At 42.8% G+C, this 17,564-nt stretch overlaps 1 protein-coding gene and 1 long non-coding RNA gene across 2 annotated transcripts; both read left to right on the forward strand.

Moving 5' to 3' along the window:
* The first annotated feature begins 102 nt into the window (after nucleotides 1–102).
* On the forward strand, nucleotides 103–1,504 carry LOC117822088 (sentrin-specific protease 1-like). The gene is made up of 7 exons (XM_034696724.1): nucleotides 103–221; nucleotides 296–361; nucleotides 488–576; nucleotides 659–764; nucleotides 835–940; nucleotides 1,031–1,110; nucleotides 1,190–1,504. Exons 1-7 carry the CDS (start codon nucleotides 180–182, stop codon nucleotides 1,283–1,285), a joined length of 585 nt encoding a protein of 194 aa, XP_034552615.1. The 5' UTR covers nucleotides 103–179; the 3' UTR covers nucleotides 1,286–1,504.
* Nucleotides 1,505–14,472: 12,968 nt separating this feature from the next.
* On the forward strand, nucleotides 14,473–16,181 carry LOC117822644. The gene is made up of 3 exons (XR_004633232.1): nucleotides 14,473–14,516; nucleotides 15,802–15,840; nucleotides 16,009–16,181. It is a non-coding gene; the product is annotated as an uncharacterized LOC117822644 (long non-coding RNA).
* The last annotated feature ends 1,383 nt before the right edge of the window (nucleotides 16,182–17,564 follow it).

The raw sequence follows: 17,564 nt of genomic DNA on the forward strand, positions 1-17,564 counted from the left end.
TGAAACATAATTTTAATGCATTTATATTGGGAATGTTCCTATAAGTTTCATTTAACCCCGGGATCAAGACATTTAATGTTACATAACTGTCATTACCGACAACTGAGCAAACTCTACTGCAGTACCGTTTGTAAGTTAAGTTAAGTTTGAAAAGGTTTTATCTTGTTGACTCCTTTGCAATGACTGCTCTGTGGCATGGATCATGCCGTGGATTAAAGAAGGTAACCTTTTAGAAAATCCGTTCAGACTTATTTAAAATGCATACAAGTTTGTATTGAGGATATTTTTGTTTCAGGTTGACCCAATGGCCTACGATGTCCTCTTAGGCCCTGTGTGTGACAACAGACATTGGACACTTGTGGTGAGAACTTCACACATTTGCAAAGTAGTCATGTGCAGGAGTGTAAATATACTTTTGTGTTCTCCTGCATGAAGATTGGCTGTACTAATTCAAAATTTGTATTGACACATTACACGTCTTATGCAGGTCCTTTATCCAAAGGAGAGGCGTGCAGTTTACATAGACCCTCTAGGAGAAACACCTGACCACATAATCAAATGCAGGGATGTAACACGGTAAGATGTACAATACATCAGCTGACTTAAAATCATTGAGTGCCGTCTGTAACAAATACTTTTTTTTGTTTTGCTTGCACAGAGCTTTCATGAGGCAAAAAAACCTACACATCTCTAGATGGACTTGTGACACAATTAACCATCCACGTCAGCAGGACGCAACATCTTGTGGAGTATTTGTGTGCAAGGTATGAGTGCAATTCAGTGTTTACCTAAGAAAGCTACTTAATGTCACTAATTAAACCCTGCCCTGTGAAGTTTGCAGAGTGTCTCCTAACTGGTGAGGTGTTAGATTTCAAGACCGATGAAGCTGCTGTGACACAGTTGAGATGGGAAATAGCTTGCCAACTGGTCACAGAGTCAGGTTTGTGTTTTGGATTTTTGCTTTCGGTGTATCATACTCATGACCTATATACGGTCAACTTGGGATTCATTTAAGCATATGATGTGTTAGAAAATTTGTCAGAACTGTGCAGAGCCTGCGGGAATGCCTACCAAAGTCCAGCAAGAAACAAAGATGGCCGTGATGATTGGGTAGGAATGGACAGTTTTCTATGCTAGTGTATGTTTCACATGTAACTAAATCCTAATCTATCACTAATATTCTCCTCAGATCCAGTGTACAGCTTGCAGTCTTTGGTTCCATTTAATTTGTGTTGGAAGGCCTCCATTGGACCGAAACTACTACTGTCCAGCATGTACACTGTAAAAGGGACTGTATCTGTCAATAGCCACATACATTCATTGTTCATTTACTATTTGAATTTTTGAAATTGCTACTTAATTTTTTATACATTGACTCAGAACCTGCCTCATCAAACGACTCTTCCAAAGTTTCAGTCCAAACCAAGGGCAACCTATAGTAGACACATTGACGATTAAATATTATAAAAGGAATTCCGTTCAGACTAAAATTGTGGGCGTGGCAGGCGTTCAGGCGGTGCATCAAACGCACATACAGCTTTGAATGTAAAGAATGACGCCCAAATAAGGGTGCATACTTTTGAGAGCTCCTCCTGGGGCTTTTCTCCAATTCAGTCCAAACAAGGCACATTCTATAGCAGACACATTGACGATTAAAAGCAGATGTGTGTCTAACCTGAGTCTGGTTCTGTTGGAGGTTTCTGCCTGTTAAAGGAAGTTTGTCCTCGCCGCTGCAACTAGCGAAATACTGCGAGGTGCAATGTTCATGGTGGATTAAGGTGGGGTGAGATCCAGTCCTGTCAGTAAGAGGGGACTGGATATTATCCTGTCTTGGTGTTGGGTCTTTGTTAATAATAGAATATGGTCTAGACCTGAGTTTCTTGTGATGTGGCATCATATCAATAAAGATTGATTTACTGAATGACATTTTTGTAAAGTTTCTTTCAGGCCTATATGACAATCTAATTTAAATGAAATGTCCTCACGAAGGCACAGGGTAACCAGTTGTTTTAGGTGAGCACAAACCAAAATGTTAACTGACGCTTATGTGTGTAATGAATGCATGAAAGGAGACCCTTCATTCAGTGGAGTCTGCGGCGTAGTGGTTATGACTGCTGTTGTCTTTTTTTAGGCTGTGGATGACCATGACATGCCAGGCATGGATCGTTTGGACCTACTATCAGAGTTGGTGGTCAGCATGAGGAACTCTAGAGGTCAGCACAATCATAGGTCTCTGCCAGATCCTGCTGCCCTATGACCAACAACAGGTGACATGTGCTACCAGGCATCAGGACAGGCTGCTCCTGGTGTGGAGAGTCTGAAGCGATGCGTCCTGGGATCTACTGCCTCCCCTGCACCATAAATAAGGTTTTACTTGAGCAGTGTAAATATCAAAACATAAATATTTCTTGATGTTCATCTGTACATAGTGTGTGATTACAGTTTATTAAACTTAAAGTGTAAGGAATTTATCAGCACTGAGACAACAGACTTTGTAGAAGTAGGATATTAATCCCAAGTATGTTTACATTAGTGTTTAATCTCCTGAATATGAAAATAATTTAGTTTTTGTGAAGTTATAGTGAGCCTTTTATATCTACAAAGGAGTGGGTCCTCTTCCACAGAGGCCACCATGTTTTTACAGTAGTGTGTTTTTGTAAGTGTTTTTGTATTTTGTGAGTGGCCAAAAGAAGCCAAAAATGCACCAGTTGAAACAATGTTTTTTTATCTATTTATTTCTTAATAATATATTTTATTCAAAGTTTGTATTTTCTGTTATCTAAAGTTTTTCATTTTCTACAAAGTGTTAGCATTTGTTGTTTTGTTTGTTGATTCTTGTTTTTACATTAAAGAATAAACAGTTATATACTGATTTAAATCCATAACTTGCAGTCGGTCAGTTCTTTGACTTCTTTGAGCATGATCTGTGGTTATAATAACGAATTGATCGTAATAGGAAAAAATGTATAAGGCCATAAAATCCTCTACATATTGTGTCTGTATTTGACCCAGTCCGGTCAGGCTTAGTGTATTGTTCAGAGAATAGTGAAATTATGAACTGAATCTTAAACTTCAGAGTAATTGCCACCTTGATATCTCATCTGAACCAAAAAAGATGCTATTCAAACCCTGACTTAGTCTTAATACATGAATGAGTAAATACCAAAGTAACTTTTCATGTAAATTTGTATCAAAAGACAGTGCTTCTTTCTAAGGAGACACTGTGTTCAGAAGGGTTAATATTAAATGTATTTTTAACTTGTCAAACAAATACAACAGCATGGATACAATAAGTTAACAGAAGTGGACACAGTAGATTTTCATGGTGAAAAGACAACTCACTTCTTTAGAGTCTCTGGACTAAGTGGGAATCGAACCTACAACCTATGGATCCACATCAATCTTCCCTAATACTACAAAAAGTGTGAAATTTGGACAACAAGATGTATATTTCATTAAGAAGCAACTTTTGACATTTCAAACAGCTTAAGTATTTGTGCCTTTCTCCCTTTTTCCTTCCTCTTTCTTTTTTCCTTCTTTCTCCTCCTTTTTCCTCTATCCTCTTCTTCCCCCCCTCTTCCCCTTTTTTCCTCTTCTTCCCCCCCCCCTTGCAGTCTATTGTTCCCCACCTTTGGCGCAGTGGGTAGCGCTGTTGCCTCTCAGCTAGAAGGTCCCTGGTTTGGATCCCCGGCCGGGTTTAAAATCTACTCAATTATATTACGTGTCACTTTGTTGCCATCATTTTTTTAAGCTACCATTGCTCACATTTTTTAGAGTGTATACACTAACAGCGTTAACATCACAGGGTGCTTCTCAAAGCTCTAAACTGCAGTCTCCTCGCTCCTCACTCGAACAGGAAGTACTTACTGACGCGCCATTTTAACTTGTGTCCCAAAGCTCTAAACGCTGCTGGAGGAGAGAGGAGAGGAGCGAGGAGACTGATCGGAGGAGCGATAATCGAGGAAACACGAGAGTGGACTTTGCGGAAGTCTTTTCTCTTCTCTTTCTCTTGATGCCCTCAGAGCTGTGACTGTTACCACCTGAGGAGTAATCCAGTGCTGTCTTATCATTAAGAGGGAAAGAGGAAATAACAGCGGAGCTCAAATGAAGGACTCTTCACCGGGAAGAGACACACGGCCAAGAAGGCCTGGACGTGAGTTGTCAGTTTTGGTGTATCATGTTATCATGCTGACCAACAGAAACACCTGAGCACATATTTTGGCTGACAGTACAAAGGATGAAATACACTGACCTAATATTCAGGCCCTACAGTGAAATCATCCGGCTTCTTGGCATGGAGGGAAGGCTAACCACCAGCCAGGTGTCCAAGAAATGGGACAATCTGAAGCGTAGGTACAAGGTGAGAAGGTTCAATGTTCATGCATGCATTTCTCTTGTCCTTATATATATATATATATATATATATATATATATATATATATATATATATATATATATATATATATATATATATATATATATATATATATATATATATATATATATATATTATGGGTGCAACGATACTCAAAATCCACGGTTCGGTTCGATACGTTTTCGATACAGAAAAAGAGAAATTTCCATGACTTTTTTTTTTCTTGTAGTTTATTGAAATTTCCAACATTTGTTTCAGCTCAAAAGCAGTTTTTAAATTAAATCAAATGTATCAGGGGCAGCTACACCTGACACATGTTCTGCTGTGCATGGGGGGGTTGCGTGTGTGTGTGTGTGTCTGTCTGTCTGTCTGTCTGTCTGTGTGTGCATCTGCCGTGCGCGATAGAGAGCAGAGGAGAATTGTGAACGCGCGACCATGTAGAGACAGAAATGACATCCCATCATGTAAATAAGATAAATAACATAAGGATATTTAGTCTGTTACATAAAAGAACAAGGTATAGACCTGATCTATGAGAGAGGGAACCTTAAATCACTTCTGCTTTGACTTCCAAGGGGGGCGGGACCTGACGGGTGCGCCCCCGATGTAACGGCAGGAAAACACTGTCCGGTATCAGGCTGAAGTCTACAGAGCATGCAGTATAAGACCACAAGTAATGCATAAACACACTTTAAAAACATGTCATCCAGACTAGCATCACTACAGGACCACGGAACAACTCTGCTCTGCAACCAAAGCGGCTCACTCGTGCTTCCCTCTCATGCGCGCACTCACACACATACGTGAACACATGAACCCAGCAGACCGTCGTGTGGTGAAATATATATTTCCATATGAAGCACAGTTAAAACAAACGTGACCAGCCTGGACTGAATGGATGTGGGAGGAGCGCGCAGTTCAGTGGACCTGCGCTCCACAATGCAGCCTAGAGGAGTCGAGCGCAGATCCTCTGAACTTTCAGCACAGAGCGCCTCGTCAGAAGTTGATCAAATAAATATAAAATTGCGTATCGTTCGGTTCATAGGGCGTACCGAACCGTGACCACTGCATCCAACGGTTCGATGCAGATACACGTATTGTTGCACCCCTAATATATGCCGGCGGCTGCTGGCGGGGGTACCCACCGGCGACGATGGGCTCAGCGGCTTCGGGGGCTCCGGCTGCCTCAGGGAGTTCTGCTTGCAGAGATCTTCCGTGGCGCCGGTTTCTCCGGTGCGGGGGGTTGAAGTAATGGCTGTGATGCGCGAAGATCAGGCCACGGTAAGCACTGACGAGCGTGCCATGAGCACGTTAGAAAGCATGTGGGATGAGGACATGTCAGATGAAGATCTGACGAAAGTTTCCCAAAAAAGGAAAAATCTTGAGACCAAAGGAAAAACAAAAACCTCAAAAAAAGTGAGCAGAAACAGAAGGGTGTCATTTGACTCAGAGAGCGACTTCTCACTGACTCAGGAGGACTCTCGGCCCGCCTACCCCCCGGCTGTCATTAAGTCCTTCCTTATACGGACCAAAGGGTCCAGGCTGCCTAAGGTCGGGAGGAACTTCCCCGACCTGAGGCATTTTATCAGGTCAGCCCAGCCCCTGACCAGGAAAGGCGTGAAGGTGCTCTCAGAGAGGGAAGTTTACAGACTCAAGAAGCACATTGGTAGGGTGAAAGCTCAGATTGGTTATGATGATGATGATGATGATGATGATGATGATGAAGACTGTTAGGTGCTTTTTACTGACCGCTCTTAGTGTTGTGTTTTATTTTGTACCCATGGGGGATTTTATTATCAGTAACCTGAACCTGAACGGGGCCAGGTCTGATTTTAAACTTGCAGCTCTTTTTAAACTGATGGAGACTAAGCATGTTGATATTCTGTTTTTACAGGAGACCCACAGCACCTCAGACAATGAGAGTGACTGGAAGAGGGCTTTTAATGGGGAGGGGATTTTAAGCCACAGGTCCAGTCTGAGTGGGGGGGTGGGGATTTTATTCTCCAGGAGTTTCTTACCTTTTTCTTTTACTGTAGAGGAAGTTGTTCCAGGTGCTTTAATCAAAGTGAAAGCTGTGTTCGAGAATGTCAAACTTGTGTTTTTAAATGTCTATGCTCCCACCAATGGGGTGCAAAGGGTGGCATTTTTAAACATTTTAAACATTTTAAACGAGTGTGTTGGAAACAGAGGATGATGGTTTTATGTTGTTTGGGGGGGGTTTTAATTGCACGGAGGTCCCAACCCTGGACAGAAACCATCCTGAGCCACACCCACCTTCGTCCCACACATTCAGGCAGCTGACGGAGAGTCAGGAGCAGTCTGACGTGTGGAGGTTTTTAACAGTCAGCACAGACAGTTCACCTGGAGCCACAGTAGGGACAGGGTTTTATCTCAGGCCAGACTGGACCGCTTTTATTGTTTTAAACACCACTTAAATATTTTTAAACAGTGTTTTATTCAGCCTGTGGGTTTTAGTGATCACTGCTTAGTCTCCTGTCGTGTTTTTATCAAGAACATTCGTTTAAAGAGCACCTATTGGCATTTTAACACAGCCCTTTTAACAGACCAGGCTTTTAGAAATGCTTTGAACTGTTTTGGGTCATCCCACAGAGAGAGCAGGCCTGCCTTCACTAACATACAGCAGTGGTGGGATGTTGGGAAGACCCAGATTAGACAGCTCTGCCAGCAGTTCACTCGAGGTGTCACTACAGACTTGGCCCGGTCTATGAGGGATCTGGAGACGCAGGTGATAGAGCTGCGAGTTCTAGCGGACTCTACGGCAAATCAAGGGCATTTGGAGTCCCTCAAGTCAGCCAAGTCGGCGGCTCCGAAGTCTCAGAATCCTCTGAGATCAGGAAGTATGCTGCCAGTTTCTATAGAGACCTCTATAAGAGTGAATGGTCAAGTCATCCAGATGTGCTCAGCAGTTTCCTCGCAGGACTCCCTCAGGTCAGCAAAGCAGACAACGGGGAGCTAGCAGTGGAGATCACTCTGCCGGAGCTCCACACTGCCACCATGAGCCTGCAGAGCTCCGGGGATGGACGGCCTTCCTGCAGACTTCTATAAGTCCTTCTGGTCCACTATAGGACCAGACTTGTTCGGGGTGGTAACAGTCAGTCTGAGGACTAGCAGACTGCCTCTGAGCTGCAGGAGGGCCGTCATCACCCTGCTGCCAAAGAAGAGGGACCTGCAGGAGATGAAAAACTGGAGGCCGGTCTCACTGCTGTGCACGGATTACAAGATCCAAAGCTCTGGCCCTTAGACTGAGGGAGGTGATGGCGTCCGTCGTCCACCCTGACCAGACTTACTGTGTACCCGGCAGGTTCATCAGTGACAACGTCACTTTGATTCGAGACGTTTTGGAGCTCTCTGGTTCATTGGCTGTAGAGACTGGTCTGATTTCAATAGACCAGGAAAAGGCTTTTGACCGGGTTGAACACCAGTACCTGTGGCAGACTGGCTGCTTTTGGGTTCAACCCTGGTTTCATAGCCATGATCCGGGCTCACTATAGTGACATCGCGAGTGTTCTGAAAATTAATGGCGGGCTCAGTGCTCCATTTGGGATCCAGAGAGGGGTGAGGCAGGGCTGCTCTCTCTCTCTGGGATGTTGTATTCACTGGCCCTGGAGCCTCTGCTCCACAGACTGAGAGCTAGACTCAGTGGTGTGGTTTTCCCCCGGTGTCTGGTGTCTTTTAAGGTTTCTGTGTATGCTGATGATTTGATTGTTTTAAAAAGGAACACACAAAAGGATATTGATGTTTTAACTGGGACTGACTTTGGTTTTTATCTCCTCTTCAAAAGGTCAACTGGGGGAACAGTGAGGCTCTGATGGCGGTGTATTTTAGCCGGTGGAGGAAGGTGGAGGATGGTTTTATTGTTGAACCCGTCACTGTGTGTGTGAACATGATGAAATCCAGACTCCTGATTGACTTTAAGTATTACAGGGCGACAGGAGATCTGGACTCCTTCCAGCAGGTTTGGTATTTTAAAACAGGTCCTCTGCTCTGTGGCAGGGGACATGCTGCAGTTTGGAGGTGTGCTCATGTGAATCATGTATCTATTGTATGTATGCATTTATTTATTAAATTGACGTCAAAGTGTATGTAAGATTAATAATGTAGTTTTGATAGGAGCAGTCACTCACACAAGCAACCTTTCAAGCAGGGAGTATACTTTCCTCCTTCTAGGTTTCACTTGAATTTCTACACAATGGTGGTGGTCCTCAGGTAAATAATATACATTTGAATTAGTGACATTTTACCTCTTTTGCTTCTCAACCTTTATTGACAGTATGGCAGTAGTGCCTATCCCATCTGTTACGTGTCTGCAAGCCGCATGACATGAAGGTCAGAGGTCATGGACAGGGACACTAACAAAAAGAAACTTCAAACCCTCAAATACAAACAGATGTAAGGCCTTTGGGGTCTAAAAGGTGGAGTGGAGGTGTAAAGTTCCACAGCCACCCACTAATACTATAAAGAGTAGACAAACTAAGGAACAGGCCTAAACCAACTGTAATCTGATAAAAACTCTCCTGAGAGATCAATCCTCTTTTTAATGATCCTTTAGTCACCCTCCTTCCCTCCACAATACATCCACAAACATACACACTCTCTCTCAACACACTCTTCAAAACAAACCCAGAGAAAACAACTGAAGGTGTTGTCTTCTCTGTTGCACACACCTAACTGAGGGAAAGGAGCTCCTTTTATTGAGCAGCCAGGCTGATGAGCTCAAGCTGGGTACAATGAGGGCAGGTGCTCTCAATGATGGGCTCGTTAGGAGCCCTGGAGGTCACAGACTACCTCCATCTGTAACACATCCTATATGTACATTAATGCTGTGCTTGTGACCTTCAACAACTCCCTCAATAACTTCCAGCAATAGCTATCCTTTTCAGTGAGATTTGACCTGCAACTATTCTTCACAGGTTTTCAGTTTATCAGTGCTGAACTGCTGCTTTCAGGATTTCTCATGCCATGAGACTTGTCTGAGTTTTCATGAGCTTCCTGTTATGCATTGAAAGAATGTATTTATTGTCATTTACATTTACACATACAAGGAATTTGACTTGGTGTTCTTCTGTGCTAAACAACCAACTTACAAATAGATAATTTTAGAAAATAGATAAAATAATATTATAAATTAAACACAAAATGTGCAATGGAAGAACTGTGCAGGTATGTTTAACATTACATGCAGCGTAAACAGAAAATGTAAAGTCCAGTGTGCTTTAATGTTACACATAGATTCAGCCTTCATGTTACTGTAATGTTCTCTGACTGAATGAAGCTGTGAACAAGCATGGGTTTCCTCTGAGGTATAAATGTTATTTCAAATGTAATTATTAGTTTTTTTAATGATTTTCAATTGTATTTCTTTGTATTTCTGTGTTCATCATGGGTGCAAGTACAAGGTTTGTGGTGATTTTGGAGTCACTGGTGGCAACGAGGGACGCATGGCGTACGAAAAGGCACGATTTCCACACTTTACCGAAAAAGGCGAGGAGGCCTGAGGACACCTTTTCTTGAATAAATCCTAGATGCTTTAAGATAGAGGGCTGAGCTTGCACAGTATTCATCATTACTATAAGTGCAATGTGTGGTGTGTTTTTCAGACAGTGTCAAAGGTCACTGAAAAGAAAGGTAAAAACTCACCTTTTTCTGTGTTTTTCATCAAAATTTCAGAAATGCTTTGAACTAGGAGTCTGAGCTGGCTGTGTGTTCATCATGAGTGCATCTACAAGGTTTGTGGTGATTTTGGGGTCACTAGTGACAACCAGGGCCGCATGGCGTACGAAAAGGTGACTTTGTGAAAAAGGCGATTAGGCCTGACGACACCTTTTGTTTAATAAATCCCACAAGCTTTAAGATAGAGGGCTGAGCTCATACAGTATTCACAAGGACCATAGGTAGAGTGTGTGGTGTGATTTTCAGACAGGTGCTACCTTCCCAGGTGTGAAAATCCACCAAAAGGTGGTTAAAAGTCGCCTTTTTGAGATATTTTCAAGGACATTTCAGAAATCCTTTGAGCTAGGAGGCTGAGCTGGCTGTATATTCATCATGGGTGCAAGTACAAGGTTTGTGGTGATTTTGGAGTCACTGGTGGCAACGAGGGCCGCGTGGCGTACGAAAAGGTGACTTTGTGAAAAAGGCGATTAGGCCCGAGGACACATTTTGCTTAATAAATCCCACAGGCTTTAAGATAGAGGGCTGAGCTCATATAGTATTCACAAGGACCATAGGTAGAGTGTGTGGTGTGATTTTCAGACAGGTGCTACCTTGCCAAGTGTGAAAGTTCATCAAAAAGTTTTGAAAAGTCGCCTTTTTGAGCTTTTTATCAGTGAAATTTCAGAAATCCTTTGACCCACAAAGCTGAGCTGGCTGTATATTCATCATGGGTGCATGTACAAGGTTTGTGGTGATTTTGGAGTCACTGGTGGCAACGAGGGCCGCGTGGCGTACGAAAACGCACGATTTCCATACTTTACCGAAAAAGGCAAGGAGGCCTGAGGACACCTTTTCTTTAAATAAATCCTAGATGCTTTAAGATAGAGGGCTGAGCTTGCACAGTATTCATCATTACTATAAGTGCAATGTGTGGTGTGTTTTTCAGACAGGTGCTACCTTCCTAAGTGTCAAAGGTCACTAAAAAAATGGTAAAAACTCATCTTTTCCTGTGTTTTTCATCAAAATTTCAGAAATGCTTTGAACTAGGAGTCTGAGCTGGCTGTGTGTTCATCATGAGTGCATCTACAAGGTTTGTGGTGATTTTGGGGTCACTAGTGACAACCAGGGCCGCATGGCGTACGAAAAGGTGACTTTGTGAAAAAGGCGATTAGGCCTGACGACACCTTTTGTTTAATAAATCCCACAAGCTTTAAGATAGAGGGCTGAGCTCATACAGTATTCACAAGGACCATAGGTAGAGTGTGTGGTGTGATTTTCAGACAGGTGCTACCTTCCCAGGTGTGAAAATCCACCAAAAGGTGGTTAAAAGTCGCCTTTTTGAGATATTTTCAAGGACATTTCAGAAATCCTTTGAGCTAGGAGGCTGAGCTGGCTGTATATTCATCATGGGTGCAAGTACAAGGTTTGTGGTGATTTTGGAGTCACTGGTGGCAACGAGGGCCGCGTGGCGTACGAAAAGGTGACTTTGTGAAAAAGGCGATTAGGCCCGAGGACACATTTTGCTTAATAAATCCCACAGGCTTTAAGATAGAGGGCTGAGCTCATATAGTATTCACAAGGACCATAGGTAGAGTGTGTGGTGTGATTTTCAGACAGGTGCTACCTTGCCAAGTGTGAAAGTTCATCAAAAAGTTTTGAAAAGTCGCCTTTTTGAGCTTTTTATCAGTGAAATTTCAGAAATCCTTTGACCCACAAAGCTGAGCTGGCTGTATATTCATCATGGGTGCATGTACAAGGTTTGTGGTGATTTTGGAGTCACTGGTGGCAACGAGGGCCGCGTGGCGTACGAAAACGCACGATTTCCATACTTTACCGAAAAAGGCAAGGAGGCCTGAGGACACCTTTTCTTTAAATAAATCCTAGATGCTTTAAGATAGAGGGCTGAGCTTGCACAGTATTCATCATTACTATAAGTGCAATGTGTGGTGTGTTTTTCAGACAGGTGCTACCTTCCTAAGTGTCAAAGGTCACTAAAAAAATGGTAAAAACTCATCTTTTCCTGTGTTTTTCATCAAAATTTCAGAAATGCTTTGAACTACAAGGCTGAGCTGGCTGTGTGTTCATCATGAGTGCATCTACAAGGTTTGTGGTGATTTTGGGGTCACTGGTGACAACCAGGGCCGCGTGGCGTACGAAAAGGTGACTTTGTGAAAAAGGCGATTAGGCCTGACGACACCTTTCGTTTAATAAATCCCACAAACTTTAAGATAGAGGGCTGAGCTCAGACAGTATTCACAAGGACCATAGGTAGAGTGTGTGGTGTGATTTTCAGACAGGTGCTACCTTCCCAGGTGTGAAAATCCACCAAAAGGTGGTTAAAAGTCGCCTTTTTGAGATATTTTCAAGGAAATTTCAGAAATCCTTTGACCCACAAAACTGAGCTGGCTGTATATTCATAATGGGTGCATGTACAAGGTTTGTGGTGATTTTGGAGTCACTGGTGGCAAAGAGGGCCGCGTGGCGTACTAAAAGGCACGATTTCCACACTTTACCGAAAAAGGCGAGGAAGGCCTGAGGACACCTTTTGTTTAATAAATCCCACAGGCTTTAAGATAGAGGGCTGAGCTCATATAGTATTCACAAGGACCATAGGTAGAGTGTGTGGTGTGATTTTCAGACAGGTGCTACCTTGCCAAGTGTGAAAGTTCATCAAAAAGTTTTGAAAAGTCGCCTTTTTGAGCTTTTTATCAGTGAAATTTCAGAAATCCTTTGACCCACAAAGCTGAGCTGGCTGTATATTCATCATGGGTGCATGTACAAGGTTTGTGGTGACTTTGGAGTCACTGGTGGCAACGAGGGCCGCGTGGCGTACGAAAAGGTGACTTTGTGAAAAAGGCGATTAGACCTGAAGACACCTTTTGTTTAATAAATCCCACAAGCTTTAAGATAGAGGGCTGAGCTCATACAGTATTCACAAGGACCATAGGTAGAGTGTGTGGTGTGATTTTCAGACAGGTGCTACCTTCCCAGGTGTGAAAATCCACCAAAAGGTGGTTAAAAGTCGCCTTTTTGAGATATTTTCAAGGACATTTCAGAGATACTTTGAGCTAGGAGGCTGAGCTGGCTGTATGTTCATCATGGGTGCAAGTACAAGGTTTGTGGTGATTTTGGAGTCACTGGTGGCAACGAGGGACGCATGGCGTACGAAAAGGCACGATTTCCACACTTTACCGAAAAAGGCGAGGAGGCCTGAGGACACCTTTTCTTGAATAAATCCTAGATGCTTAAAGATAGAGGGCTGAGCTTGCACAGTATTCATCATTACTATAAGTGCAATGTGTGGTGTGTTTTTAAGACAGGTGCTACCTTCCTAAGTGTCAAAGGTCACTGAAAAAATGGTAAAAACTCACCTTTTTCTGTGTTATTCATAAAAATGTCAGAAATGCTTTGAACTACAAGGCTGAGCTGACTTTATGGTAATCATGACCATGTGTACAAGGTTTGTGGTGATTTTAGGGTCACTGGTGACAACCAGGGCCGCGTGGCGTCCGAAAAGGTGACTTTGTGAAAAAGGCGATTAGGCCTGACGACACCTTTTGTTTAATAAATCCTACAAGCTTTAAGATAGAGGGCTGAACTCGCACAGTATTCACTAGGACCATAGTTAGAATGCATGTGGTGATTTTCAGACAGGTGCTACCTTGCCAAGTGTGAAAGTTCATCAAAAAGTTTTGAAAAGTCGCCTTTTTGAGTTTTTATCAGTGAAATTTCAGAAATCCTTTGAGCCACAAAGCTGAGCTGGCTGTATATTCATCATGGGTGCATGTACAAGGTTTGTGGTGATTTTGGGGTCACTGGTGGCAACGAGGGCCGCGTGGTGTACGAAAAGGTGACTTTGTGAAAAAGGCGATTAGACCTGAGGACACCTTTTGTTTAATAAATCCCACAAGCTTTAAGATAGAGGGCTGAACTCATACAGTATTCACAAGGACCATAGGTAGAGTGTGTGGTGTGATTTTCAGACAGGTGCTACCTTCCCAGGTGTGAAAATCCACCAAAAGGTGGTTTAAAGTCGCCTTTTTGAGATATTTTCAAGGACATTTCAGAAATCCTTTGAGCTAGGAGGCTGAGCTGGCTGTATGTTCATCATGGGTGCAAGTACAAGGTTTGTGGTGATTTTGGAGTCACTGGTGGCAACGAGGGCCGCGTGGCGTACGAAAAGGCACGATTTCCACACTTTACCGAAAAAGGCGAGGAGGCCTGAGGACACCTTTTCTTGAATAAATCCTAGATGCTTTAAGATAGAGGGCTGAGCTTGCACAGTATTCATCATTACTATAAGTGCAATGTGTGGTGTGTTTTTCAGACAGGTGCTACCTTCCTAAGTGTCAAAGATCACTGAAAAAATGGTAAAAACTCACCTTTTTCTGTGTTTTTCATCAAAATTTCAGAAATGCTTTGAACTAGGAGGCTGAGCTGGCTGTGTGTTCATCATGAGTGCATCTACAAGGTTTGTGGTGATTTTAGGGTCACTGGTGACAACCAGGGCCGCGTGGCGTCCGAAAAGGTGACTTTGTGAAAAAGGCGATTAGGCCTGACGACACCTTTTGTTTAATAAATCCTACAGGCTTTAAGATAGAGGGCTGAACTCGCACAGTATTCACTAGGACCATAGTTAGAATGCATGTGGTGATTTTCAGACAGGTGCTACCTTGCCAAGTGTGAAAGTTCATCAAAAAGTTTTGAAAAGTCGCCTTTTTGAGTTTTTATCAGTGAAATTTCAGAAATCCTTTGAGCTACAAAGCTGAGCTGGCTGTATATTCATCATGGGTGCAAGTACAAGGTTTGTGGTGATTTTGGAGTCACTGGTGGCAACGAGGGCCGGGTGGCGTACGAAAAGGCACGATTTCCACACTTTACCGAAAAAGGCGAGGAGGCCTGAGGACACCTTTTCTTGAATAAATCCTAGATTCTTTAAGATAGAGGGCTGAGCTTGCACAGTATTCATCATTACTATGAGTGCAATGTGTGGTGTGTTTTTCAGACAGGTGCTACCTTCCTAAGTGTCAAAGGTCACTGAAAAATGGTAAAAACTCACCTTTTTCTGTGTTTTTCATCAAAATTTCAGAAATGCTTTGAGCTAGGAGTCTGAGCTGGCTGTGTGTTCATCATGAGTGCATCTACAAGGTTTGTGGTGATTTTGGAGTCACTGGTGGCAACGAGGGCCGCGTGGCGTACGAAAAGGCACGATTTCCACACTTTACCGAAAAAGGCGAGGAGGCCTGAGGACACCTTTTCTTGAATAAATCCTAGATTCTTTAAGATAGAGGGCTGAGCTTGCACAGTATTCATCATTACTATGAGTGCAATGTGTGGTGTGTTTTTCAGACAGGTGCTACCTTCCTAAGTGTCAAAGGTCACTGAAAAATGGTAAAAACTCACCTTTTTCTGTGTTTTTCATCAAAATTTCAGAAATGCTTTGAGCTAGGAGTCTGAGCTGGCTGTGTGTTCATCATGAGTGCATCTACAAGGTTTGTGGTGATTTTGGAGTCACTGGTGGCAACGAGGGCCGCGTGGTGTACGAAAAGGTGACTTTGTAAAAAAGGCGAGGAGGCCTGAGGACACCTTTTCTTGAATAAATCCTAGATGCTTTAAGATAGAGGGCTGAGCTTGCACAGTATTCATCATTACTATAAGTGCAATGTCTGGTGTGTTTTTCAGACAGGTGCTACCTTCCTAAGTGTCAAAGGTCACTGAAAAAATTGTAAAAACTCACCTTTTTCTGTGTTTTACAGGACCACAGAACAGTAAGAACCTGTCCCTGGACAGCCATGGTTAGTACCCACACATGACACTTATCTAACTCATCTCACATATATTGATGATATTCCTGCATTTGTTGAAATTTTAAATTTTAGTTTTTTGTGAACACCTTATCCTGCAGATATTTGCCAACTGTTATCCACTGGTAAATCTCTTGTTCATCTTTTCCATTTTTGCAGCATTACACAGAGGTCTCTACAGAACATATGGAGTGATGATTGCTGTCGCACTGGTGCATGGAGGAGTGTTGCCTTCTTTTTTTTCTGAGAGGCTCTACCAAAACCTTTGCTCTTTACCTGCATCACCACCCACTCTCGAAGAAGTAGCAGATCAGGATTTGCAGTTGAAACTCAAAAAGGTATGTCAATTTTTACCTTTTTTTTTTTTTTTGACAATTCGTAGCCTGCTTTACAAATGAACTGTTGATGATGTCTCAAAGATCAGTGAGGCAGTTAATATTACAGCAACTAGAGATGCTATTGAGGAAGCTGCAGAGAGCCTGTCCTTGTTGGGGTCCCTGAGGCCTATCACCACCATGGAGGGACGAGACCAGTTGGTTCAGGCTGCCACAGGTTTCTACGTGGAAGGAAGGACCAAGGAAGCCTTGCAACAGTGAGTATTTGTTTATAGTTCCACAGTTAATCAGTTATGGTGTCTATAAATTGTAAATTGAGTTAATGGTTTTAAATCCTTAATTTTGTTCATGACAGTGCTACAGCAGTTGGACCAGATTTTACTCTTTCTTTTTTGGGGGGGGGGGGGGGGGGGGGGGATGCTTGGGTGAGCTGGAATAAGTATTTATTGCTGAAAAACAAATCTTTATTGTACCACATACTGTTGTCTAATATTGTGCACTTGCTTCTGTTTGATTGGGGACAAGTCTGACTGTTCACAATGTGTTTGGCCTGTCTTTGTTAAAGGATACTTAACTGGGTAATGACCATCAACTGTGTGGCACTCCTGGTTCTAGTGCCCTATTGCAATTGCTTAGTTCGCATCACTTGGGTGTGCTGGGCTAACATGCATTTCTCTGAAAATGCTTTCTTATACATCACTTGTTTTTTGTTCTATACCTGTGTGTGTATAGATAGATCTATATATGTCCTTTTAATTTTAGTTGTTCTTTACAGACTTGCTGAAGGACTGAACACACTTGGTCTCCTGGACCTGATGAAAATTCACCCCAGCACCTTCAAGGAGGTGTTTTCTTCATCAGAGAGGCCTTTAAAGGCCACAGATTTGATCTCCCTGTTCAAAGCAACGCTGTCCCATCCAGAAAGCAACCGGTGGCGAAAAGAGAAGAGAGTGGAAGGGTACTGGAGAGACTTCCTACTAGATATTGAAGGTAAATGAATGATTCACTCTTAGGGTTTTGCTGAGTATTTTGAGATTGTATTTGAGCTACTCTGACTTTTGCTGACATAATCCTGTATTATCAGCTGTTAATTATTGTATTACTCTACAATTTTCCAGATGGTGTGTTTGAGATCACAATGGAACAAATCCTGGTATTTGCCTCTGGAGCCAACAGAGTGCCAGCTCTTGGTTTTTCCCCTCACCCAACACTGACTTTCATTCACGAGACAGGGCGGAACTACCCTGAAGCCAACACCTGCCTTGTAAATTTGAAACTGCCAATCCATGACACTTCCGTACAATTCACCAAGTTCATGTGTGAGGGCATTATTCAAGCTCCCACCTTTGGTCTGGCTTAAAGTCACAGACAGCTCATTGA

This window comes from Notolabrus celidotus, chromosome 1, assembly GCF_009762535.1.
Source record: "Notolabrus celidotus isolate fNotCel1 chromosome 1, fNotCel1.pri, whole genome shotgun sequence".
Lineage (NCBI taxonomy): Eukaryota > Metazoa > Chordata > Actinopteri > Labriformes > Labridae > Notolabrus > Notolabrus celidotus.